Source organism: Agelaius tricolor, unplaced genomic scaffold, assembly GCF_023055355.1.
Source record: "Agelaius tricolor isolate 1412-34295 unplaced genomic scaffold, bAgeTri1.0.p SCAF_19, whole genome shotgun sequence".
NCBI classification, from domain to species: Eukaryota; Metazoa; Chordata; class Aves; order Passeriformes; family Icteridae; genus Agelaius; species Agelaius tricolor.
The window spans coordinates 7,910,047-7,935,894 of NW_027269279.1; the positions used below are offsets into that span (position 1 = coordinate 7,910,047).

General features: G+C 40.6%; 2 protein-coding genes across 5 annotated transcripts in view; both read right to left on the reverse strand.

Moving 5' to 3' along the window:
- VPS35L (VPS35 endosomal protein sorting factor like) overlaps positions 1 to 7,230 on the reverse strand; it is a 43,601-nt gene extending 36,371 nt beyond the window's left edge. Inside the window, exons 1-7 of the mRNA XM_071444125.1 lie at positions 7,167 to 7,230; positions 5,231 to 5,330; positions 4,228 to 4,395; positions 3,787 to 3,909; positions 3,442 to 3,466; positions 2,367 to 2,443; positions 1,651 to 1,779 (exon numbers count right to left, since the gene is read on the reverse strand). Of these exons, the coding sequence (XP_071300226.1) occupies positions 1,651 to 1,779; positions 2,367 to 2,443; positions 3,442 to 3,466; positions 3,787 to 3,909; positions 4,228 to 4,395; positions 5,231 to 5,330; positions 7,167 to 7,183 (639 nt within the window). The 5' untranslated portion in view covers positions 7,184 to 7,230. The remainder of the gene's footprint in view (positions 1 to 1,650; positions 1,780 to 2,366; positions 2,444 to 3,441; positions 3,467 to 3,786; positions 3,910 to 4,227; positions 4,396 to 5,230; positions 5,331 to 7,166) is intronic.
- A 1,881-nt stretch (positions 7,231 to 9,111) lies between these two features.
- On the reverse strand, positions 9,112 to 25,824 carry CCP110 (centriolar coiled-coil protein 110). 4 transcript variants are annotated; one of them, XM_071444122.1, is made up of 16 exons: positions 25,757 to 25,824; positions 25,120 to 25,259; positions 22,905 to 23,061; positions 21,849 to 21,977; positions 19,257 to 20,901; positions 18,479 to 18,600; positions 18,156 to 18,339; positions 17,377 to 17,513; positions 16,938 to 17,054; positions 16,580 to 16,681; positions 16,183 to 16,299; positions 15,944 to 16,023; positions 15,191 to 15,253; positions 14,223 to 14,282; positions 13,566 to 13,648; positions 9,112 to 9,596 (listed from the first exon to the last, which is right to left on the reverse strand). In XM_071444122.1, the coding sequence occupies exons 3-16, from the start codon at positions 23,049 to 23,051 to the stop codon at positions 9,544 to 9,546; spliced, it is 3,039 nt and encodes a 1,012-aa protein (XP_071300223.1). In that variant the 5' UTR covers positions 23,052 to 23,061; positions 25,120 to 25,259; positions 25,757 to 25,824; the 3' UTR covers positions 9,112 to 9,543. The 4 variants fall into 4 exon arrangements, with proteins under 4 accessions (XP_071300223.1, XP_071300222.1, XP_071300224.1 ...); XM_071444121.1 differs by lacking the exons at positions 25,120 to 25,259; positions 25,757 to 25,824 and adding an exon at positions 23,861 to 23,983; XM_071444123.1 differs by lacking the exons at positions 25,120 to 25,259; positions 25,757 to 25,824 and adding an exon at positions 23,598 to 23,811.
- Positions 25,825 to 25,848: the final 24 nt, after the last annotated feature.

Below are 25,848 nucleotides of genomic sequence, written 5' to 3' on the forward strand. Positions count from 1 at the left end.
TTTAAACTGCCAAGATCACCAATAAAAAGCATCCCCAAGTGCCACATCTACACATCCTTTAAATATCTCCAAGGATGGTGATGCCACCACTGCCCTGGGCAGACTGGTCTGGTGATTGAGAACCCTTTTGGTGAAGAAATTTTCCTAACCAGAAGCCAAATTCACTCCTCCTACTGCATACTAACCAGTAATGACAGACTATGGATAAAACTACAGCCTGATGCCAAGAGAACTGCTCAGCTCTCAGAGGATACAGCACTCTGCAGGAAGAAGCACAACAAGTAGAGTTCACTGAGGGTTCTACCCTATCCTGCTTTGTAACTACAGAATTATTATCCTTCATGAAAATTTTAAATTCATTAATTACACAAGTACCTATTTCATTCTTAGGCAGTCTTTCAATCAGGGATGAGCATCTGCAGCATTAAGTGCAAAGTGAATAACACTTCAGCAGAGATAAACACATTCAGCTTTGGTACCACTCTCCTAAAAGGAAGCACTGGATCCCATGTTAGAAACTGTATTATTTCAAAATTGTTTGTGAACCAGTTGCAAAAGAACACATGAAAGTATCAATGCATAGATTATCACTGCATTATCACACACATTATATATACAGATATATTTCACTATTTCACACAAAGCACTGTAAGTACAGTACAACCCTGCTGCTTTTCTTCTCATCCAAAGACCATAGACACACTTCATAATCCTATATATAGATTTTTTTTAAAATAACAATAATAGTGCTGATTTCATAGTATTACAATAGTACATTAGTCACCCTAGGTCACATATAATTGTTTGATCTCGCTTCATTAATGTTTCATTTCCTTTTTTGTCTTTACCACAATTTAAGCTGAAATTACTTCAAGCAGTTTTCACAAGAGTATCCAGAATGACCAAAAAACTCCTGACTTTATATAACCCCACTGGATGACTATGAGCATTACATCAGTTTTACAGCTTTTAAGGATGTCATTATCTCATCTGTCCTCTGCTGCACTGTGCCTCTGGCCTTTTTTAAAGGCCAAGCCAAACAAAAGAGCATTCAACTGTCCTATTTCCCCATGCCCTCCTCACAGCACATCACCCCAAATGACCCAAAGGAAGACCATGGCCAATTTCTCAAACAAACAAACAAAAACAAACCTCATACACACAATTTAAAAAATCTGGAGCTGTTTTTGGTAGCTTGCTAAGGTCCTAAATCCCTTTATTTAATTGCCCTACTAATTTTGGATGGGTAAAATGCTGATGTTCAAAAAGCCATTCTGGTATTATTTGTAGGGGGCAAGGGGTTGAAGGGGAAGAGGGCAGGAAAGGAAATGACATGTCCTATAAAGAGCTGATCATGGTATTTGTTCTTACTACCCTTAAGCAGGTAACATTTCCACATCTGCCATTTGGTGACTCATTGAGAATTCCCACCCACATAACCCAGTCAAAACCAATCTGTAACAACAAAGCTGAAAATCCAACTACTGACAGAAGTTATAAAACTCTGGAAGAAATATATTTCAGAGAAGAACAAAAGAAAATAATAGAAAAAATAGAAAAATAGAAAGCCTTCTTTTCCCAAGAAGGAAACTGGACAAGTTATATCACCAAACTCACTGGTTCTGCATAGAACAAAAACATCAAACTGACCTGAATGACTATTTTCAGAGCTTTTACTTTCTGATCAGAGGACCATGCATCCTTTAAAGACTGGTTCAGTTCTTCAATTCTGTTCATGTAATCCTGCTGAGTCAAATTCAACAGCTCTTTCTGTGATCCCTGGCAAGAAAACACAAACCCTCTTAATAAAAGCAGGAGGGAAGGAAGGAGAGTGCTGTTATTATAGACTCAAATCACCATGTTGTGGAAGAGAATCCTACAAAATTTATTAGAGTTTCCCTTCAGGTCTTAGGAAAGTAGGTTATGAAACATCTCACTTTTGCACAGTAAAATGCTGCAGCTTGAGAAATAACTTCAGTACTCAGTATTTCTATCAAGCTCATAATTGTAACTTAAACTCAGGTAGACATTTGCAGCTTCTGCAACAGGGGACACCAGAATTATCAGATGTTAAGATTATGGGGGGCTCCACAAAGTTTTACAGCAGTAAGAAGGTAAATCAACAGCAACAGATCAGGTAAATTTTCAAATCACAATTTCTAGTGATACAAAAAGATGACTCTGCCCAAATCCTGTAACAGTAAGGATTAAAATCAGTAGAGAATTCCCACAGAAAGCACATAATCATCTAAATGCTGCACTTGCAGAATCAGGACCTTTTTAAAAGGTTTCACATAAGATTTTTATTTCACAAATTCCTTTCACTGTTATAATGATGCTGTAATTTCATCAGAAAACTTTCTCACCTCTTCCAGATCATCCAGTTCTTCTAACCTTGTCCTTACTTTTTCAGAAACTGCTGACCCAGTAGTGGTGGCTTTTCCTGCAAAGAATTACAGATTTAAGTTTCTTTAAAATTTAAACACTGGGACTTCCAAAGAGAAACAAACCTGAAGGAGCCTGACATGGACCAGTCAGCTTCTGTGACAGAAGACAGGTGACAGATTCCTTTAGTGACTATTCCTGAAGACACACATCTAAACACACCTACAGTGCATGCACTTTGAACAAGGGCAATGAATAAGCAGAATTGAATATGAGTGCATTTTTCTGCAAGTTTTACCAATAAGAAAAGAATCACCAGATAGAACCACAGGATAGTTAAGGACAGAAAAGCTCTATGGAGGTCTGTGTCCAACTCTTCTCCTCAAAGCAGGTCCAGTTCTGAAGTTATAACAGTTGCACAGAGCTGCATCCAGTCAATTTAACAATATCTAAGGATATAGATATCACACTCTGCCTGAGCATCCAATTCCGGTGTCTGACCATTCTCATTGCAAAAAAGTGTTTTCTATTTTTGCAGATGCTGAAATGCTGCATGTTTATTCATATAGAAAAATTCTGATTTACTATGCTATGATTACCTAGCCCAGATTCTCTTTGCTAGAAAACATGATAAAATATTTAACATTTGGTTCTTTTTAAACACCCAGCATACAGCTGAAATCACTTCACTTTCATGTAAAGAGAATAACTGAACAAGTTCCCAAAGGACTTGTTTGCTTTCCTTCCAGCTAGCAGAAGAGTTGATAAACATGATCCTCAAAACATCATTGCTCAGTTGAAATGGAAGAAAGTTTTAAGCTACAGTGGAAGGCAGTGCAGTGAAATAATCACAAATTCATCAGCCCATAGGAATAAAGGTGGTCAGGTGGCTTACATCCAATAACTATTTTAAACATCCAGACATCCACAAAAAAGCAAGGACCATGATGTCAGAATGGAGGAGGCAGGAAAACACATTTCAACTATTCTTAACCACAAATCTGTCAGTGCACCCTGCCTCAAGCAACCTCTGTTACTGGCAAAGAAAGTTCTCACCTTTTTCAGATCCCATGTACAGATTCTGTGAGGAAGCAGAAAAAGCAGATTGTTAGAAAACATGTCATGCACAGGGTAATTACACTGCTAATCAACCCTCCAATCATTTAGAAGTAGATGCAAGACTGGAAGTTATTTGCATGGTTACAAAAAAACAAAGTGATGTCTTCTAAATATCAGAAGACTTGGACTCAGCTCTAAAACAATCTTCAAAAGTTTTCTACAACATTAAAACTGAAATTTAGAGGACCAGTATTTACCCATGAGGGAATTATAAAATAGCAATATCCAAAATCCATTAAAAGTCTAGTACAAATAAAAACAACTGTGGCAGCCACTACTTACAATAGAAAGCTTCTCTGTTGTTGTGTATCTAGCAAGGATTTCACCACGTTTGCTTGACCATGGCTCAAAGTCACTTCCCACAGCTGAGCTCTCATCTTTGTCCCGTTTCCTTCGTGCACCATCCTGTTACAGGAGTACAAGTGCAAAAGTTAATACAGACCAGGAAAAAGAAGAGAAGGCTGATAAAGGTCAGCTTAATGTTTCAAGTGCTAGCTGATCCTTTCAAAAGTTACAATATTTTTTAAAATACAAATTTTTGTTTAAATATGTCGACATAAACCAGATAAAAGTAGGTAAATAAAGAAGAATGTTCTATTAATATGATATATTTCCTATATCAAGCTCTTCACTGGTGAGACAATACATTTTATCCAGGGTTGGCTTTACGGTTTTGGTTTGGTTTTGGTTTTCCTTTACTTGAGCTACAGCCCTGAGAGTTACCGTGGGAGGAGCAGCAGTCACAGGATCTGCAGCTGCTGCAAACAGTGACAAGGGATCAGTGCCATCCAACACGCTGCTCAGGGGGTCCATCACTGAACTGGAGGAAGAGGAGGAGGTAGAAGAAGTGCTTCCCTTCCTGTTCATCTTCTTTGTCTTGGATTCAGTAACCTAAGGAAAAATTCAGAGCCATTAAACAAAAAGGTTTTCTCTTCCCTCACTTTTCTTTAATACTTTTTCTTCCCCCACTTTTCCCTGAATGTGGAGGCACTCTCTCTTCAGAAGAATTTCCACTGTTTTTTTTTTTCCTTCCAATTCTAGGTCTACAAAATTGTAAGAACCACTCCAAATATCTTTCTAGTACCCCCCCTCTATTTTATTAGGTTTGTCCCTGTCCTCCCAACTCTTTCTTGCTATTTAATTTCATCTTCACTTTTCTCTTATGACACTCAAGCCTGGAACATCAAATCCATACCTCAGGCCAACATCTTCTCTCCCTACTGACCTTCCTGAGCAGAAGCTGCTGCCCATTTATCATTCATTAGTGGATAACTCATCTCTTTGAAGCTGGTTTTTTTCTGTACATCTTTAAAAGCCTCTTACACATCAAAGAAATTATAAATGTTTTAAAATACACAGCTGACTGGAAGCTGACCCAAAACCAAACCTTACATCAAGCAATTATGCAAGGCCATTTGTAATGCAACAATTTGATTTTAAATTTATCCATTATTCAGCATTTAATGCAACCAAGAAAACCTACAAGCTGGAGGTGCTGTATTTGTCAGGAGACTGTTTCTGACACATAATAGCACTGAAAACTTCTGTGAAGGGCAAATAGAATAAACCTGGATGCCTCTAAAACAGGCCACTAACACAGAAAGCAACTTCACAAGTTAGTACCACCACTAACCTCAAACCTTTTAGTTTTGAAGGAACAGATGTAAAAAGGGAACACAATCAGTCTGAATTCAGATTCATTTTCCAAAAGCACAAACAAACTCACTGTAATGGGCTTCAGTGGATGGTAATCACCAAAATCCAAAGGTACAGATTCCAGCTTGCACACTTCAGATTCTGACACATAGTTCCTTGATCTTGCATGCCTTAAAAAATAAAGAGTGAAGGGAAAGTATATATGGATATAAATAACCACATACTAATAGAGAAGCATATCCTACATCTATGCTTATCTACAAAAAAAAAACCATACTGAAAAATAAGCAAACAAAGATCCAAATTTCTCTCTACTGAGATAACATAAAACTGGAGATATTTTACTTTCAGCCATTTAGTTGTACTCTTTTTAGTCTTTGAAACACGCAGAGCTGCTGATTATTCTTTTCTGTTTCTTTCAAGATCCTGAGAATGCTTATAACACATCCTCAGCTGAATGAGGAAAATCAGGGGAGACCTCAAAAATTCTTTAAACAGACTCCTAGCAAAAGCAAACAGCACTTCCCCCACACAACACACATCTTTGCCACTAAAATTAATCCAAACTTCCAAATAATTCCATTCCTACTCAAAGCCATAACTCATTTGGAAGATTTTCAGCAGTGCTAAGTGGCCAGGTGTTTTATCTACAATAATATGTCTAGGTTTCCTTAATAATGAATTACAAATTAGATAATTTACAGTTGTGCCACTCCAAGGAAAAACTTTTGATATCTAATGAGATAGAGCAGAGCAAGAGAAAGAGTCCAGTGAAATCCACATGCTTATTTGTTCTCTTGATCTCCAGTTTCTTTTCTTTTTGCTCCTGTCTGATTGTTCAATGACTCTTTTTGCTCATTTCCATCATGGGTTAATCAGCACTTGGGTGGAAAATTTTCAAACTCTTTCTGGCTACACAATTATAACATTTCTTTAACTGCTGAGAGCTCTCTCAGCATCCCCAGGCCAAAATCAACTGCACTCCAATTAGTGTAAGCACACTGGGCAAGTGCACATGGTAATAATACACACACACGAGTGAACAAGAGCTGCAAACCCTGAAAATAAGCCTTTTAAAAGTACATTTTTTACAATGTGGCTATTCAAGTGATAAGACAGCTTGCAACAGAGCTAATACAGAAGACAAGATCAAGTTTGCTCTGGCATTATGTTCTGCTTACTTTCCAGTGAAAGGAGATTAAGCATTCCTTTCTTGACCACAGCAGTGCAGCCAACTTTTGCGAGGAAATAAAAATAAGACTCAGGCCAAGCTGGGGTTTCATGCTCTGTGCATCCTGCATGACAATACCCCTGCTTCAGCTGCTCTTTTACCAGTGGATTTCAACCTTTCCCACACATGATTACCACTGCAATTGCCACCACTCTGCACCTGAGTATTCCTATCTTTCCTGTGAAAGATAACAGAGGCTAGATGTGCTGGTATCGGTAAATACCCAGCAGGAACCTCCAGCTCCCCCGGCGCCGCGGGGCGGGCAGCGGGCCCGCGGTGACCCCGCCCGGAGCAGGACACGCTCCGTGACAACACCTGGCGAAAACCAGCGGGGCTCGGGGAACTCCTGCTTATTGTAGGGGAAATAACGGGAGGCCAGCGGCCGTCGCGCCCCTCCCGGCTCACAGCTGCCGCTCCGTCCCACAGCAGGGCTGTGCCGCCGGCCCGGCTCAGTGTAACGCCAGGCTCTCTGAATGTGATCTGTACCCTCGGGTGTCTCAGACTGCAGCGCCGGCTGAGCTCCCACGGCAGCGCCCCGGCCGCCCCCGCCACCCGCGGGGGGGTCCCAGTCCCCTCAGGCCGAACTGCCCCAAGCCCCGCGGGCGGAGAGGCCCCGCACTTTCCCCTCCGGCACAGCCGTGGCCGCCTCCGCCTGAGCCGCCCGGCTGCGAGGGTCGCCGAGCATGACGGCAGCCCTGACCCGGCCGTGAGGAACCCGCAGCCCCCCGAGCCCGCCGGCCGCCCCGCGGGGCACAGGCGGCTCCCGGAGCCTCACCAGGGGAACGCGGCCATCTTGCGCCGGTCACATGACAGCGGCACGGCCGCGCCTTCCGCCGGCAGCCCCGGCCCGCCCCGCGCGCGGGAAACGCCTGAGGGGGCCGAGCAAAGAGCACACGGAGACACAGCTTGATAAAGGTTTAGAGTTTATTGTGCAGAACGCGCCAAGTAAAAAGCGAGACTGGTGAAAGTGAAACAAAGTACAAAAATAAATAGACTTCTGTAATGGTATCACAATTCCACACAAAATAAAAAGATAAATATGTATAAATACAAAACAGCAAGTACAAAACCAAATTCTGGCACTTGCCAAGAGAAAGGCCTCATGAAAGTTAAAAAAAAAAAAAAAAGCAAAAAAGACCCTTGTGCTATAATGCTTTATTACACACTGGAAACATGCTTGAAGAACAAGAGGTTTAGATGTGAAACCCTAAGAGAAGGGAAACATTCATTTCTACTAACACACTAAACCTATCTGTGCATCAACATATTGCCTATGCTAATAATAAATACAGCACATCAAACATCCATTAAAAGCATCAAACTTTAGTGCTGCCATATCAACAGCACCTTCTATCATCTGTGACACAGGTTACTCTTGTCACTCTAAATTCTTTCTCTCGAGATGTTTTCCACTCCTAAGAGAAGCTGGGAATTAAAACACAGCTTTGTTGCCCACTGGGTGAGCAGGAAACTCTCCTGGAGCATTTTCCTACTACAGCTGGGATTTTAAAGCACCACAGCATTAGTATGACAGAGGCAGGTCTTCCACTGCCTAAACTCTGCTATTTTCACCATCAGGGGTGAAAATATCAGGGGCCCCTGGCCCTAGGCTTTCAAACAAACCCAGCAATGTCATTCTTCAAGGTGCTGGGGCAGTGTTTGTGCCATTTTGCAATCATGCAGTTTGGGTAACTTAGTGCCTGGTATAACACAGCATCACGAGCTGCAGAAGACAGACTTGGTGGCAGATAAAAGCCACAGGCTGGTGCCAATCCACTCATCACTGCCCATGAAATAACTGTCCTCATGCCATTATTAATGTTCCTCTTTCATGCTATTTACCACAATCAAATTTTCAGTTAGTCTTTTTTCTCTTACATTCATGTCAACACACTACAAAGCCTCCAAAGTTCAGTGTGTTGTATTGTATTGACACTGGGAAAGTAACAAAATATAACCAAATTTACATTCTGGCAGTCAGTTCTCTTCTGCAAAGATTACACAGCTGAGCTTTTCTCTCTAGAACTTTGTGAATTTCATGTCTCAAGTTCATTAAGATAAGGTGGAGAATGATCTCCCCTGAAGTTGATGGATAATATCCATCAGTTGGAAGACAAAGGTAGAATATGACCATGATCTTTTAATGTTAGATATTCATAAATATGGAAGTGTTGGGATTTGGTAGGGATTCCCCACCTGCAGAAATCATGACTTCAGTGCAAGGGCCTGTTAGATCACACAGCAGAAGATAAACTGCTCAGAAAAATCCCACTGTCATCAATTAAATGTAACATATCTGAATTACTATTGCAGACTGAAATAACTATTTAGGTCTGAAATGTTAAAACAGTTAAAATTTTACCTTCTGTAGTTTTTGTAGAACATACACATCTCCATGTTGGACAGATGTTGTTTCCATGAGAAAATGCAGTGGACAGCAGGGCAATAAAAACCCAGGGCCCTTTCAGTACAGTGGTTTGATCTACCACACATATAAGTGCACATTTTTGGTTTGATCAGTGAAAGTTTGTCCATCAGCCCAACAGTGAATTTGGACCACATCTGTCCAGCTCAGAGAAATGCAAAACATTTGGTACAAGGCCTTTAAGTACTGAAATTGAGCTAATCTCATTCCTACAGAAAGTACATTCAGAACAGCTGCTGACAAATTCACTGACTTGAAAGATCACTTTTGTTTAAATTAAGTTTGGGGTTTTTTATCACATTTAGTGGCTTTAACTTTATGGTATGAAACAAAATACATACCCATGACTTACTTATGGTGGCACTAACACACAGAAATTGCAATTTAAGTAATGCAAAAAGCATATGTAAGACACTAGAATTAGAAAGTGTGAAAAAGTCACAAATTACCTTCATGTTGCCCCGTGCAAGTCTTTAAATAAACAAGATTATGAATCTTTTATATATTAATACTGGTCTGTACACAAGTTCTAACATGCAATTTTCCCACAAGCATTAGAGCTTCAAAGCAGCTTCAATATGATTGTGTTCTGTGTCATCTGAAAATGACAAAGTAGGTTTATGATGTCTAAATATACATCTATGTAAAGAAGATGCAATATTAAAAATCAGTGCTGACAAAGCCATCATTAAAACACAGCCATTTTATCCCAGGGAATGTTGTCTTCTTAAATTATCACAACATTTGGCTTCTTTCTTTGGGTTCTTCCTGCATATGCTCCTAAAAATAAGTAGAAACATTACCATATTACAATTAATAGTAATGGTTTTTGAAACAGGACTATCCAACAAAAATAGCTGAAAAAAATCAGGACTATTTTTTTTAAAGCAGTATTATGCATTCAGTGACTACTTTTAAAATGACAATTTTCATAATGGTACACCCCAAAAACCTTATGAAAACTACCTATAGGTTTAAAAGTAATGAGATTTTATAGTATTGTCTTACTTGATAACTATTCTATCTTCTTTTCTGCTATTCTAAAACAACTACAGCCACAATTTACAAATTTTTAAAAGAATTATTGCATAACCAAGATAGATGAAATGGCTGATTAAGTTTAACTATGCCATGTATTACTTTAAAAAAATATAAATTAAAAAATATCATACAAGCTGAATACTTAACATAACTTTTTCCTTTTGTCAGATTAATTAAAACAAGAGACAGCTGTAGGCTCCCATATGTCAATAAGACAACCAGAATTAGAGGTGCAGTATGAAAATCATCAGGCAGAGCCCTTATAAAAGGAAGGATGCTTAAGTAAAAAAATAATAAATAAACAAACAAATAAGTCTTTCCAGAGGGAACAAGTACATAATACATATATTGAAAAAATCCATATTATAGTATGCATAGCATAAGTATCTTCCAGGAATGAGGGTTCAGCACTGCAGGCTGCTAAGAAGTAGCACAACTCAGCATTCTTTAGGTTCAAGCAGTTATCAAGAAAGTGCAGCAGTGTGAGCAAACATTTCCACAAAGCAGTGAAACCATGTCACAGGGTGCAGAGCAGTGGGAATGAAGACAGCCATGGAAGAGAAATGACTACCAGGCAGTAAATGAAGGTGACAAAGGAAGTGCCAGTCCTTTCTGGGCTCTTTGGTCACTCTTGGTCAGAGCTGCAGTGGTTACTTACAGGTGTCCCGGGGCTATGATCAGCACAGGCCAAAGCAGGAATTCCCAGAGCCCTCACATCTCCACAGGCTCCCAGGACACAAAAGGAATTCTCACTGGCCCTGCCCTCCCCCGTGCTGTGCTCTTCACATCACCTGGGATCTCACAGGACAGACAACCAGGCTGACAGACACAGCCCTTTTTAGTGATTAACACTACCCCTTGACTCACCTCAAGTGTCCTCCAAGTTATAGAAAAATGTCCCACAAGGAACAGGATATTACAGTAACAGCACATGAGTGTGCAAAAATCCCCCAGCAATCTAGACTAAGGAATTGCAGAAGGCAAATTTGAATAAAAACAGTGGCAGTTCTGAAAACAAGGGACAATCACATGAGGCCTCTCTCCTGGGACAAAGGACAGACCTGCTACTCACACACAGCAGGTCTGAGGCTCCTGAAGTGCTGGCCTGAAAGCCAACACATTTCACAGCCCCCAGCACCTCACATGGGCAAGCTGTGCCCTTGGCTTGGCCAGGAGCTGCCACCACCCAGATATCCTGTGTGCCTCCTGCCTCTATTTCCTTTCCACAGGAAAGGAAACTGGGCAGAGGAGATGAACAGGCCTTGTTGTAGGAGCAACCTGATCTCAACCCCCTTCTAACACAATCAGACCTCATTAAATGCCCTGCCTGGCCCCACTTGCAAGCTACTGATGGAACATCCCAGCCTGATTTAAACTAATTGAAGTTTAAAAAAAACATTACTGATTTATGAGTCTGTGCTCTTCTCTTAAGCACAGAACTTTGGATTCAAGGAATAAAAAACAACAAAAACTAAGTTTAGGATTGCCACTTGATTCCTAAACAACATGTCTTCTTGCCAGAAAAAGAACAATCAGTCTGAGTGGTATTAAAGCTGCAAAGCACTTTGCATATAGAATTTAAAACAACAATCAAGAGAACAAAAGAAAAAAACATTGGACAAGTATGTTATTTTCTTCTGAGGGTTTGTCTCATATTGAAGTTGAATGTATTTATAATTATAGTAACTGTATCTTACTAGCCCTCCTTCCCCTTCTACCCCCCTAATAAGCCCAACTTAATTGGTAGTCAGGAATGAACAAAGAAAAGAAATTAAATCAATACCCTATTTAACATACTGCCAGACTTTTCACTATTCACATTTCATCCATATATAAAGGAAACCATACTCTATTTAAATATATTTAAATTAAGTTCTTTCATTATTGCAGAATTATGCAGATTGTTTCTTTCATGCCCATGTAATAACTTCAGAATGCATTTCTATTCATTCAATACAAGAAGTCTAACCTATTTGTGAAGGAGCACACAGAGGTGCTGGCATTGCACCACAGAACATGGGTGATGTCCAAGCTCTATGTGAGGTTACACTGAGCAGCCAGAACTACCCAGCATAAACCTGGTGAGCCACATCTGCCTGAAGTTCCAAGAAGGCCACTGCAGAAGGCATTCAGTGACTTTCCAGACACTTGACAAACAGCAACAAGGCAGAGAGAAGTTTGGAGATATATCCCAAAGGAGTTTTTTCATTGCCAAGCATGACCTGTCACAACTTTGGGAATTATGACTAAGATAAACCCAGGGACTTCCTTAGCAGAGCAGCACACGCTGCCAGCACAGCAGAGTGCTGAATGTTTAACTGCATGTCTGGTGCCAGACACAATGTAAACACCACTGTGTTCATCAGGAGCTCAGTGGGAATTACACGGGTTTGGGGATGGGACCCAAACCTGGAATCAGTGCCAGACCTGACCCTGACACCACCCTAACACTACTACTATTTCACAACCTCTGTAATACTGTAACTGGCAAAGGCTTTGTTTTGTTGTCCCTGTTCTTCAGCATGCTCCACTGAGTCCAGACAAACAACTGCATTGCTCTACTTTGGTGATGACAGGAGAACTAAATACAGAAAAATACATGAACACACTCTGGTTGTGATCTCATCACCTGCCTTTTATTTCCCCCATCTGATACTGCAGTGCTACCTGTGTTTGTGCCTCACTATACATCCTTGTGTGGCCACTTCTTTTGACTTCACAAAGCATCATCTGGGAAAACATCCCACTTAACCAGTGTAAAACACACTGCCTTCAAACACTCACCTACTCCCTGCTGGCATTGCTCTGGGGCAGCAATAAATAAACATTTCCCTTATAGGAAAGGTTTGATCCTTAACACATACAGATTATTTAAAACATTATGGAAAACAGTTGAAATCCTACTACATTACACAATTCCCTCATTAAGCCCCAAAATTCCCAATTTTTATACTTGACTTGTGGAACTCTCCTTTGAGAACGAAGTGTAATTCAGATCTTAGATAGTTTTAAAACCTATCAACCACTTCAACTTTTGATAAATCTAGGTTTATCACTTAAGAAATTTAAAATCTAATTTAAAAAATAGAAACTGTGTAAGACCATTCAAAGTGATTTATTAGAGGTTCAGCACTATTATCAAACCTTTTATATAAAAGGTAACCAATCAGTAATCTCTGTATGGTAGCACCAAAACTTTTAAACTTGGGTCATTGAGACTTAAACATGCTGTAAGATGCTATAGGAATATATATATATATATAATTTTAGGACTTTTTAGGACTGTATAATGAGTGAACACCCTCTGAGGAGTTGGAAACTGTCCTTCCTGTCCTTTGAATATGCTCCATGCTGAAGATGTGTGTACAGAACTAAGAATCAAATGACATGAAGATTCTAATCCAAGTCTATTTTGACTACTAGCAATTTCTCAGCAGTTCCAGTGAATATATCTGGCAATCTTTTTTATGACTGGGCATCTGGTGAGTGAAAGCAAATGAGCTGTGCAGCACATTCTATACACTATGTCTATAGAATCTGAAAGTGGATGGTTCAGTTACCAGCACAGGTTTGTTTGAGAGATAGGTTAGACTTAAGGCAGAGCAAAGCAGGTGCACAAGGAAAGGAAAACAATATATTGCTAATTTACTTTGTCTAGATACTAGTAACTTATTTACTCTAAGATCCAAGCACCAATTTTCTACACACCTGAAACAGCCTTGTTAGGCACTCTGCTCCCTGCAGCCTTCCTTCTATTTTGCTCAGCCCCATTCACTGAGGCCTTAGAGGTTCTAATTAAATATAAAACAGTTAATAAGTCACTTACAATAAAGTTGAAAGGCTGTATACAAAAATATAGACACTATCAAAATGTGTTTGGCATGAAAACATTTTTACAATGTCCCAGAGCCTCTTCCTGAGCACCAGTACAGTTCCTATTGATATTATTACAGCTCACATAGATACATTAAGTAGGAGAACATCTCCCCATGAACAGATTGAAAAATTCTATTGAAGAAAGTGATTTAGTTTAGATATCATGGCATTACAGTCTACACATAAAAATACAGTATTTCATTACGTGGAAGCAAAGCTTCATGGAATGAATGTTACAAATAGAAATGTTGGAACAGTGTAAATGAAGACAATACACAAGAGGATGACAACAATAAACATTTTCCTGCAGTATAAGGTAAAACAAAGCTTCATCACACTCTCAAAATACTGAGACAAGTAACTATTTTTACTCTGAACAACAGTTGTACTGTTATGTGTATGTTATGTGTAACCATTATTCATCAATCACTGTTTCTTGCACTTGGAAATTAGTTTCATCTTTAGGCTAGAAACATGCTGTGCTCTTACCCTTGTCTGCAAAGCAGTCTATGAACTGGAGCATTCTGTCCTTGGTTTGGTTGAAGTATGCTGTTAAAACACAAGCTTTTATTAGTGCTTTTTCCCTTCAAAAATAAAAGCCTCTCAAGAAATACCAAATTATTAAAGATTATCAATTTCAGAAAGGCTAACAGGTTTTGTAATGCAAATGACACATAGGCAAACTGGCTGGAATTGAAATTCCAGAATAGGATTACTACTTCCACTATTTAAAACAAAGAAACAAAAAAGCACACAGATAGGTGTCCCTCAGCAGTGCCTTGGGTCCCCAGTCATTGATGAGAACACACAGGAAAAAGGGCTGAATTGCTTACTGTTAATTGAACTGTATGAGTAGACAGCATGTCTTCAAAGCTTTTGGGTAAACATGGGATAAAAACTGTTTTTAAGGGATGCCAGGTATCTGATTTAAATATGATATAAACATGCAGACAGGCCTCATAAGAGAGCAGCTGTTATCTGCCTGAACAACATGTACTGAACACTGTAACTTCTGTGATCTGAGCAAACAATCACACAGTCAAGGAACAAAATTTTCCTCACATTAAAAAGCCACTACTTTTCTGACAGCTTTCTAAAGATAAGCATTATCAATAATTCCACTGCAAAGTAAAAGGTATTAGGAAAAGTAGCAGTGCCAAACTGAAGTTTAATAGTGCATCTCAGAGAAAAACCTTAAACCTGAGCACCAAGATTCAAAGCCATAAATAAATAACTTCTGAAGATAAAATTTCAGAAATGACTCTGAAGAAAACTTATTTTCCTAACTTATAATGAGCTAATAAACCCTTTTCTTGGGCCATGGTAAATCAGATTTCATTAATTTTCATGACAATAGTAGCTGGAATTGAGCTGATTGATGGCAAACCAACAGTACAGATCACATTATTGTAAGACAGTTTCTTAAAAGCATTTTAATACAAGTAACCATCACCTACCGATTTTGAGGAGTTTTTTGTTTTATGATTATTTTTTTACTTGGCATTCCCATTTCTGAAGCCCTAGAGAAACAAAAGTATTGAAACATATTTCAGTTAGCAAATCATCATGCAGGTCTTGATCAGAAACTCTCAGAGAAAGCCTACAAGAGGAACTACACTACATGTGACTCTCCATATATTTGACAAACAGCAACAAGGCCAAGAGAAGTTTGGAGATATATCCCAAAGGAGTTTTTTCATTGCCAAGTATGACCTTTCACAACAGAACTTCACTACATTCCCAGAGCAGTCCTACAGATTATCACTTCTTTACTCAGAAGCAAGTGTAACAAGTGTCCACCATGTTCCAAGATAATGCCTGCTACCATTCCCCAAAAAAACTCTGCCAGAGATACTCTATTAAGTTTCTTTATTGCTAGGCACTTAAGATAGATAAAATCACTTGGGGCACTTTTTACAGTTTGCAAAATCACCCATAAACTAAGCATCCACCACTGCATTATAGTGTAAATGCAAAACTTAGAACATTATTCTCCTTACAAACAGGAAAACTCTTAGAAGTACGAGCAAAATACAATTAGCAAGACACCATAAACCTGGAAAGTTTATTACTCATTCTCCTAGCAGAGACGTCAGTCTGCAAAGGAACTGTCATTCCATAAACTCCTCCTCACTATTTCCTATGCCTCCTACTCCTTCTCTTGTACCCCTTCCACCAACCCTCTCCACCCAAGGGAGCGCTGCACATACTTCATGTACTTCTTCCTGTCCAGAGATTTCTGTGTGGCTGTTGAAAGTGTCACTCGCTCTCTTGGGCTCTTTACTTTGTCCTAAAAAAAAGAGGATACAGAAGAAAGTTACCTACAAAAGCATAATTAAAAAATTTAGATTTAAGAAACATTGTACATGGGGAGGAAGAATCTCTTAAAAGGAAAATGGCTCAGCACTTCAAGTCCTGAAGCAGTTTACATTTCCAGGAGGTAACACACCATTTGCCTGAGCATCTTCTCTTTACGAACTTCGCGATCGTGCCGCAGGATGTTCATTCTCTCCGAGGCGCCCATGGTGAAAAAGATGTCATGGATGTCATAGAGAGCAGCCCGCAGCTGGGAAGAATCATTGAAATGTTCAGTAATCATTCAGTCAAGTTTACATGCCCATGGTTTTGAACATCGAGCTCTTTTTGCTTTCAATCTAAACAAAACGCTTCATAATTTCGAAAACCGTTTTTTGAAATCAAATAATTTTGTGTCAAGCAAAAAAAATGAAATCTTCTCTTCTTTAAATGTTTTACTCTAAACAAAGCCACTCTAAAGGTTTCATGTATTTATGTTACAAAAGCAGAATAGCTAGGAAAGACCAAAAAAAAGGTTTAAATTGTGTCACCTGAGCCATTACTCTTTCGTGAAGGGATGCATCTTGTGCTGACACAGTTCCTCTTTTCAATGGGGCTTCAGACTGAAAATTTTTTAGGAACTCCAGAGTATCCTGGGAAAGAGGGGAAAATAAGAGTAAGCACCAGGCATAAGCTGTCATAACAAAACAATTACTAACAGTACACACAGCAAACAGATTCTTTGTTTGACTTGCACCTTGTGACACCAAGCAATGCAACACTCAAATGTGTTCATGTGCAGCCCAAAATCTTCCGAGAGCAGAAAATGCAGGATTTCATCTGTCAATGGAAGGCAGGAACAAAAACAAACAGAAGAAGTTGACTATTACAAAAAAAAGCTGATCTTACTTTTACAGTTTGCTTAAGATGTTTCAATTTTTCTGTCTGCAGGAGTCTACGAGTGAGGAATCCCTTTGCCACTGCTGTGATCTTGTCAAACTTCATCTGTATCTCTGGACTGAAAACCTTAAAAAAAATCAAAACTTTTTATAAATAAGCAAGAATTATGAATTATTTATCAAATAACATCCATCAAGTGACCTAAGTTTCCAAGTAAGAAAAAAGCTGTTGATAAAGCTTTGACTGGGCTCGAAGTACCCACCATAATTTAGCAGAAGCAATATCCTGCTATATGATTACTTTGCATATATGAATAAGAAAAATAACCTACACAGTTTTCTCTTATGCAATCAAAGTTGAACAGATACTAAAATTTTCTGTTACCAGTGCCTTACAAAAAAAAAAATAGGACCTTTTAAGATAAAAATAAATCTGTCTTTTCCCTTACCTGAATCCACCTAGTTTTGATCCTATTACTTGGCCTGCACACTGAGGTCTTTATAACTCCACTACCTGAAGGTCCCCAGAGATAGAATGAAGCTTCACTTGTTGAAGAAAAGGTGTTGGGTGTTGTATGAGCAAAACCTGCACAGAGAGCAGAACACACAGTTCAACACACACTTCTGCCCAAAGTAATGCCTGTGTCTGTGGATACACTCAGCTCGAGGGTCACAGCTTTGTCTGCAAGGTCAATTACAGGCAAGAAGCAAGTTAAACATTTCTGATCGATTTCCATGCAAAATTTGCTAAACAAAAGACAGAACAAAACATTTCACAATGCTCTGGAACAGGTGAGAGGTGTTCCATCAGCTATAGCTGTACTGCCTTGCCCTTGCAGAGCCCCTCAAAACCTTCTACACAAATGGGACCACCTGGCCCAGTGCTGTGCAGCTACATGGCAGGAGGATAATCCTTCTGGGACATGATGCAAATCCACATCCTCATCCTTGATCAAAGGAGGCTATTCTTAGCTTGTTTTCCTTGGATGTGCCCTGAAACAGTTACATAACAAACGCAGTACATGGAATGGTTCAAGGATGGCTGAACCTGTGCTAAATGCCAGTGACACAAAGATGCAACAGCCTTTGCTGAGGGCAGCAGCCTTCTGTGTATCCTGAGCAGCCCTAGGGCAGAACACTGCACTCATCCACACAGCTGGTCCAGTCAAGCACTGCAGAACAAATTAGATCACAACACTTAATCTATATTCTTCCCTTCCAGTTTTACCAATGCTGGTGGAGTTTGTGTTATGGACTGTCTCCAGCTGAGACTGCACACTTTCCAGCAAGCCACTTTCACTTTTTTTCCTCCACTCCAACTCCATCCTGCTGTTAATATTCACTTTGGAAATTTCTATTTCTGTTGTAGTAACCTTCTCTCCTTTTGAATTTCTCTTCTTCTCTTCCAGTTCCTACAAAAGGAAGATTCAACCATGACACTATTTTTCTAACACTGCAAAGCAACAGAATATACATTCAAACTCAACTGCTTCCTGACAAACTTCCAGACAACACAAAACCTTTGCTTAGAATTTTTCCTGTTGACCTTACCTTCAATTCCTCCTGTTCTCTCTCTTGTTCAGCTATCAGAATTGACAGTTGTTGTGCATGCTGTTCTTCAAGTCTCTTTCTCACTTCTTCAAAGGTCAGCTCATTAGCTTTCAAAATACCTTCTGAGAAAATACATAACAAAGAATCAAATATTAAATACCCTCTATTATGATCTTTGCCAGAGACATCCATCCTTCATCAGTGGTAATTTGCTTCATCAGTAAAAAGTAAAAAAGATGTCTTTGATATCAGGTTTCCTTGATATCAAGTTCCCACTATGTATGGCACAGAGCCCCATCATTTACTAGTCCTTCAAAATATTTGCACATGCATATTTGTGAACTAAACTTGTGGATGGAACATTAACACCAAAAGCATATATTAAAATAGGGACATGGAAAATACAGCTCTAAGAATTGTTATATTTGCTGGAGTTCATTAATGTTATTTATGCCACTTCAGCCTCATTTAGTAGAGACACATGCAGATGTAACACAGTCTTGAATTTGAAGACAATATCTATATGGTTTTCTTTTAATTTACATGGGCTATCTTTTCTTTTAGGAGTCTAATTTAGACCTCATGGCATAAGACAATTGTCTTAGTAAAACTGAATTCCAGCTCCTAGACTGAAATGGGAAATCAGTACTTGTGAAGTCAAATTAAATTAGGGAAATGAGGCTTCTGAAAAGAAACACCAATGACTAATGATCACTGGGGTTTTTTCTAAAATATTTATAAACTGTGAAGTAACCCTCAAGCACAGGAAATCTTTTACCTTTTGTCATATTCTCAAGGACTGCATTCTTGGTAATGTAAACTGATCCCACGGGATATTTCTGTTCTTGCAACCACTGCTTCTCTTGTTCTTCCATTCCAACTCTGAGAACACAGGAACTGTTTTCTTTTTGGCAGTTGTCAGCATCCAAATCAAGTCTACGTTTTACCTTTCCATAATTTTCTGGGAACTGCTCATTTGCTGAGGAAACATTTGGAGTATTATCCAGCTGCTGTCGCACATTCTTGCTCTGCAGTAGTAGTGGAGATGGATTTTCCACGTCGTAGGATTTATTGAGTTCCACTAGAGAATTACATTTAGTGTTTTCTGCCAAAGTAGCTGCTTTCATTTCATTCACAGCCAGGATCTTCTGTGTCACTGCAGACTGACTGATGGCAAAGGGCTCGTTCACTTTTGGAGGTGCCATACTTGGACTGCTCTCTACTTTATGTGGCCCTCTGCTGTCCATCACCAGCTGTCCTTCCAGCATAGCTGACACCGCTCCTCTGCTTTCAAAGAGCCCAAAGGAATGGCGCTTTGGCCTGCCAGCCCCCAGCCCATCACAGGGGCCCAAAGAATTCCTGCTGACACCTGGAACTCTGCCAGGGCACACTGTAGTGAAGTCCACCATGAACTTTGGCACTGATTCAGACACATTGTTTTTATCTGCAATATCTTGCATGATTAAATCCATTGTTCTACCCTTACCTTTAGGACTTAACTCATAAGCATTCACAGGGTTGTTTATAATGATGTGTCCCATGGATAAAGGTCTGGGGCGCCGTCGGTGCATTTTAGGGCTCATGCTTGGCTCTGGGCTTGGCAATTTGGCATAAGAGCCTGTGAGGCTCCTGACAATGCTACTGTCACGCTCAAACATAGAATTCTTTTTCAATTCCTCATCTGAATCTGAATCCACCAAAGGGGGTGTTCCAACTCTCATAGGTATGTCTACTTTAGAAAAACTGGATAAAGTGGACATACTTGTGTTATTTGTATGAGTGGAGGCACAGTGGAGAAGGGTATTTGACTTATTAAGACTGGGTTTATCAAGTGTCTGAGCAGTGCAACTTCTGCCTGTAAGTTTTGCCCTCTCTTTGACAGAGTCAGTTGTTTTAACACCATCATTTTCTTTATCTGAATGACTTTCACTCGTACTCCTCTTTGAATTGCTTTTTGAGGTACGCTTGCTCTGCTCTTTCTCTATGTACTCCCTAGACTTCTTTATCAGGTTCTGAAGACTCATTACACAAGGATCTTGGACATCCTCATCTGATGGTGACCCCACTCGTCCCTCCTGCTTCTGCAGAGCATGAGATGGGACCTTGTTACACACCTTGTCAGGAGATGCAGCCCTTGGACACAGCACATCTTCCGAGGAGCGACTCTCACCTGGCTTTGAACAAATTTTTTCTTCTGCTGCTTTAACTACTTCTGTCCCATTTGATGTCATTTGCCCTGCAGTACCTGATGGTCTAAGTTCTGATGTCTTTTCCAGGTCCATGGAGCTCTGCCTTTCAGGAGTACATGCTGAACTGGTATCTGATAGAGCTGTGAAGTCAGTCAAAGCCTTTGAATCCAAACCAGGGCAAGAACTCTCAGCCTTTGATGTGTTCACACCACTCATGCTATGTCCCTTCTTCATCTGCAAATGAAAATTTTAAAAAATGACAGATTTTCAATGAAATCTCAGAATCTCAGATTCCTTCAAACTTCACTTGAACTTAAAAAAAAATTTAAAAACTAACTTTATTTAAGTGAGAATTACATGCTCCTTCCAGCCAGCATTTGTTTAAAAGGATTTTCACACTACAATTATCCTATGAGCTGTGTCTCAGTTATCAAAAGGACACACTTGGAAAAAAACCAAACAAATTTACATTATTTTTGTATTGAACATACTTTCCTGGTCTGCTGGTCAAACCTCAAGCCAGCTGACTGTTGCCACACACACTCAGTAAACAATGCAAACTACAAAGTGTTGCTTGCCACCTTGGTAACTCAACAAACTCAGTATTAACTGTTTAAGAAACAGTTTAAACTAAAGGCTGTATTACAGCTGTTCCAAAGACATACAATAACTCATTGATTAGATGTATACAGTAGTCTTTTAAATCAAAACCTCTACTAAATTCATCATTGAAGCAAAGGAAAAAAAAAGTTGCAGTAAAATTTTAAAGCATACAACAGAATTTCAAGTTGTTGTGAAAGTAATTTTAATTCTGTCATCATAAAGTTGAATATAGACTATTTTATGATTAAGCTATAAGCTTGCAAATAAAGCAGCTCTAACACACAGGAGTTGTTCACTTGTTTTAAGAATCTAGTTGTTTCCAACACTCACAGAAGAAGCAGTGAGCTCTCTTGCATACAGCAAAAGCAGCAGTGAAAAGCAAGGCCATGCACTACAATGAGTATCAGTAAATGTATCAGGACACACACATGAAATACCAGCAAATGCTGGCTCTGGAGAGTTACCTCCTATTCATTTCATGTTTATACTGGGGAATACTTAAACCCCAGTACTTTCTCAAAATGTCTCTAAGCAGTGATTTTCTGTAAATCTATGAGGCAGCTTAGGACTAGCACTACCTGGACATTTTCTACAATCTCCTGAACACGAGTCAATAAAGCTTTTTTCCGGGACTCCCGTTTCCTGCTCTCCAGCTCCAGTGCTTTCTCCTTATACTGCTGTATTTCCTTTTTCTTTTCAAGGCTGAGCTGCAAAAGAGAGTGTAAGAAACATAGTTTATATCACTAAACGCAAATTTCAATACAGAATTACAGAAATAAATTCAGAAGAAAAACAACAGAACAAAACAATTAGACGAACAGAAAACATCTGGGATTTTGAGCATGCATTAAATGCCAGCTTCTCAACCAATTTTTTAAGAAGAGGTGAACAAAATGCCTTCTTGGCACACATGCAAATGAACATGAATTTAAAACACATTTATAAAATTTTCCATGAACATGCTATGGTATCAATCTGACACAGGATTCAGAGATTTTTTCTAAAAACCATGCATTTGTAAATGAAGAATGTGACAATATATCTGCAATTTATATCTGTATCATGATTTTTGGAGTTGTAAGAGACTCTCTCCCATTTCTTCCCATCACTGAAACAAGGAAATCAGCTGCAGTATTGCAGGAACTACCAACAACCTTCAGCTTAACTCTGTTCGCATTAGCACAGAATGACTTAACATAATTGATGAGCCTATGGAATACATTAGAGGAAGATGCAAACATATGCAAAAAAAATTTCCTTAAAAGCTTTTTAACTATCTCCATATTTCTTATTTGCATTTTTACACCATTAAAATAACTCACATGTTCAATATTTGAAATGTCAATGATTTTGTGTGAAGCCCAGCAGTAACATTACTGAAAACAATCAGCATTTGTGCTGCCTTTAGGAAGATAACTTCTAAAAAAATTAAAGGGAATGTAGTCAGTGCGAGGGGAAAAAAGTATATTTAAACCCTTATTTTGTAAGATTAAGGCTAGGAATGCTTAGGAAACACTAAGCAGCAGGTCAGATGACAGCTCACACAGACATCTTCAGTAGAATCATTACATGTGCACATCAAAGCTGATGCCAATAGCACAGTTAGGAGGAAAAGGAATAAAAAAAGGCCTTACCAGAGGGGAAAGCACAGGAACTCCATAGAATTGAATGAGGGAGACATTTTTGTTCTGAACAGTAAAAGAAGTTTTTCCTTTTATTGCCTCTTCTTGAATTCTGGAAAGATGCTTCCTACAGAATATTTCATAGTCCTCCATCTTCATGTTATCTAAGCTGCAAAGAATAATAACATTACTCTTCCATGTACTTCCAAGACATTGAAGGGGAAACAACATCACCACTAATTCTGTGTCACTATGTTTTGGGAAGCAAATTCTACATTAGAAAACCGAATTAAGTTTCTCTTCCTCCTATCATTACCAAAGCCTGCAAAACTCTTCATTATTTTCCCCATGAAAGGAGAATCTGCATATATGAGCAAAAAGGATGATCACAAACACACAGAAAAGAAAGCAAGCATTGAGATAATCAGGATTTACAAAACTGTACCTGCTATAGATAATATATAATTTCCATCAAAGACTAAACCTTTGAGATCTTACACAACGAGACAGATCCTAACAACTGTTAAAAAAACCCCAAAACCCAGCCCAAACAAAACTGCAGCCCAATTGAGCTAAAAAAAAAAAAGAAAAAGAAAAAAAGAAAAAAAAGCCTTTGCATGTTTAGGGGGCTGAGACGAATTCGTGTTTCACTCCCGTGAGCCTCCGTCTCGCTACATCCCTGTATGAACAGACGCCAATACTTACACCACAAAAAAGAAAGAAATAAATCAATGACAGCCATGTCTCCTAAAAAGCGGCCAAATATCTGAAATATCTGTCACTGCCCGTCCCCACCGGAGCGAGCAGCGCCGGGCAAGGCCTGACAACGCTTTGTTCCCTGGCACGCCGCTCCGGCCGATTCCTGCCCGATTCCTGCGGGGCTCCGAGCCCGCCCCGGGCTGGGGCCGATTCATCGCCTCCCCGGGGCCCCGGCGCTCCCCCCCCGTCCCCGTCCAGCGGCTCGGTACCTGCGCGGGGCCGGGGCCGGGGCTGGCAGCGGCTCCCCGGTAACGGCCGCCGAACGGCCGGGCCGCCGCACTACGGGCCCCAGCGCGCCCCGCGCCGCCGCCCCGCCCCGCGCCGCCCCGCGCCGCCCCCGTTGCCTTCCGCGCTCCCCGCGCGGCCGGACGGAGCCCGAGGGCGGCCGTCACATCCCCCGGGACACAGCCGCGGGACAGCTCTGCCGTGCCTACGGAGCGCCCAGCCGAGGCAGCCCCAGCTCAGCGAGATGAGAGGGCATGGAGCGCCATACCGGTGGCATTTCCAGCCATTTCCACACACAGCTCTCCCAGACAAGTTCCCCTGTTAGCACGGGTGAAATCTGCTCTGCTTCATCCCATTACACATCACACGGCTGTGCAGTTCTGGTGCAGTCAGGAGCACAAATGTGCCGCCGCAGGTATCAGATTCAGCGAGCACGCTGTGATAAGAGAGATAAACATGCGCACCTTTCCCATGCTTCGTGAGGACAGCACCGACCAGGACAGCATCCAGGAGGGCATCAGCGCTGACATCCTATCCCTCCCGCCCGGGCGGCAGCCAGCTGCCGGTCCAGCCAGTCCAGCAGCAGGTAACACTCACAGGTAACACTCACCCGTCAGGCAGGTCAGGTGGAAGGAAAATCCACACTTGTTTGCCAGCACTTGGCCCAGGCATAATTAATTTAAATATATGGAAGCATCTAATTCCCAGCATTTAGAGCTGTTAAAGCTGTCATTCTTGTTTCAAAAAACAAGTTCGTCATCTGTTACCTCTTCAATGATCTTTGAGGGGCTTTATTTTTTTAAATTTCATCTTTAATCTTAACAAATGCCGTTGTTTATCAAAAGGTTTTTTTAAATACGTTAGACATCTAATTAGACAGTCCATTATTTGTAGTGCATCTGCATACATATCTCTGATTTTTCTTCAGCTACACCTGGCAGAAACACAAAACCACTGACAGAGTATCTGAGATGCTCAGAACCAGCTATGACACTATGTGACAAATATTCATCTCCACAATTAAAAAAAAAATTAAAAAAGGAAACAAAAACAACTGTTCAGAAGATGGCTCGTGCCTGTTCTACCTCTAGTTGGTCAGAGCTCCTCACTGGAAAGTTGCTTCCCATCCTTCCCACAGATACAGACACCAAAAAGACGGTCAAAACCCCCCCCTTACGTTAACACAAACTGCTAGCTCCTCGTCTTTGCTATTCCACTTCTAAACATGCCCAGTTTCCCCAACCTTCACGTAACCGGTTGTTTTCATGCCGTGTTGCTCATCTCTCCGGGTTCCTGGCAGATGTTCACACAGGTGTCAGAGTCCCTGTCCAGCAGCCGCCGCTGTCCGGGCAGGAGGCACCGCCTGCTCCTCCCGGGCCTGGCCTGTGGGCAGGCACGACTGCACAGTCAGCTACACAAAACATACAATATGTAATGTTTTATATAACAAACACAGTAATTAGCTGGAAAATTATCACCATGGATGTTATGTTTCTAACTAGCTAGCTGGCATAGCAGTGGAAGGCCCTCAACACTCTCCATACACACGAATGTTTTGTGACTCCCTGGACAGCGCTACCTTTCCTTCCATTAGCTCCCTTTACTTTTATCTGCACCATGTTTTATCAGGAACAGCCCGTTCCCTCAGTGCCTCGAGTTCCATCAAGAACAGCCCGTTTCCCTCAGTGCCCCATGTTCCATAAGGAACACCCCGTTTCCCTCAGTGTCCCGTGTTCCATCAGGAACAGCCCCTGTTTGCCTCGGTGCCCCGTGTTCCATCATGAACAGCCCCTGTTTGCCTCGGTGCCCCGTGTTCCATCAGGAACATCCCGTGTTCCAACATGAACACCCCGCTCCCCGCACTCCCCTCCTGGCGTTACCTGAGGCGGTGCTTGGGGCCCGGGCCCGCCCTCAACGCGGCCGGCGGGGTCGGGCGGGCACTGCGGGTCCTGATTGGTCGCTGCGGCTGACA

Coding starts and splice junctions, on each gene's coding strand:
- CCP110 (XM_071444122.1), bottom strand. CDS start 23,051: ATGAAGATGGAGGACTATGAAATATTCTGTAGGAAGCATCTTTCCAGA. Junction 21,978..22,904: donor TTCCTGTGCTTTCCCCTCTG/GTAAGGCCTTTT, acceptor TCTCTTTTGCAG/CTCAGCCTTGAAAAGAAAAA. Junction 17,055..17,376: donor TCAAAACTAGGTGGATTCAG/GTAAGGGAAAAG, acceptor ATTTTTTTTAAG/GTTTTCAGTCCAGAGATACA.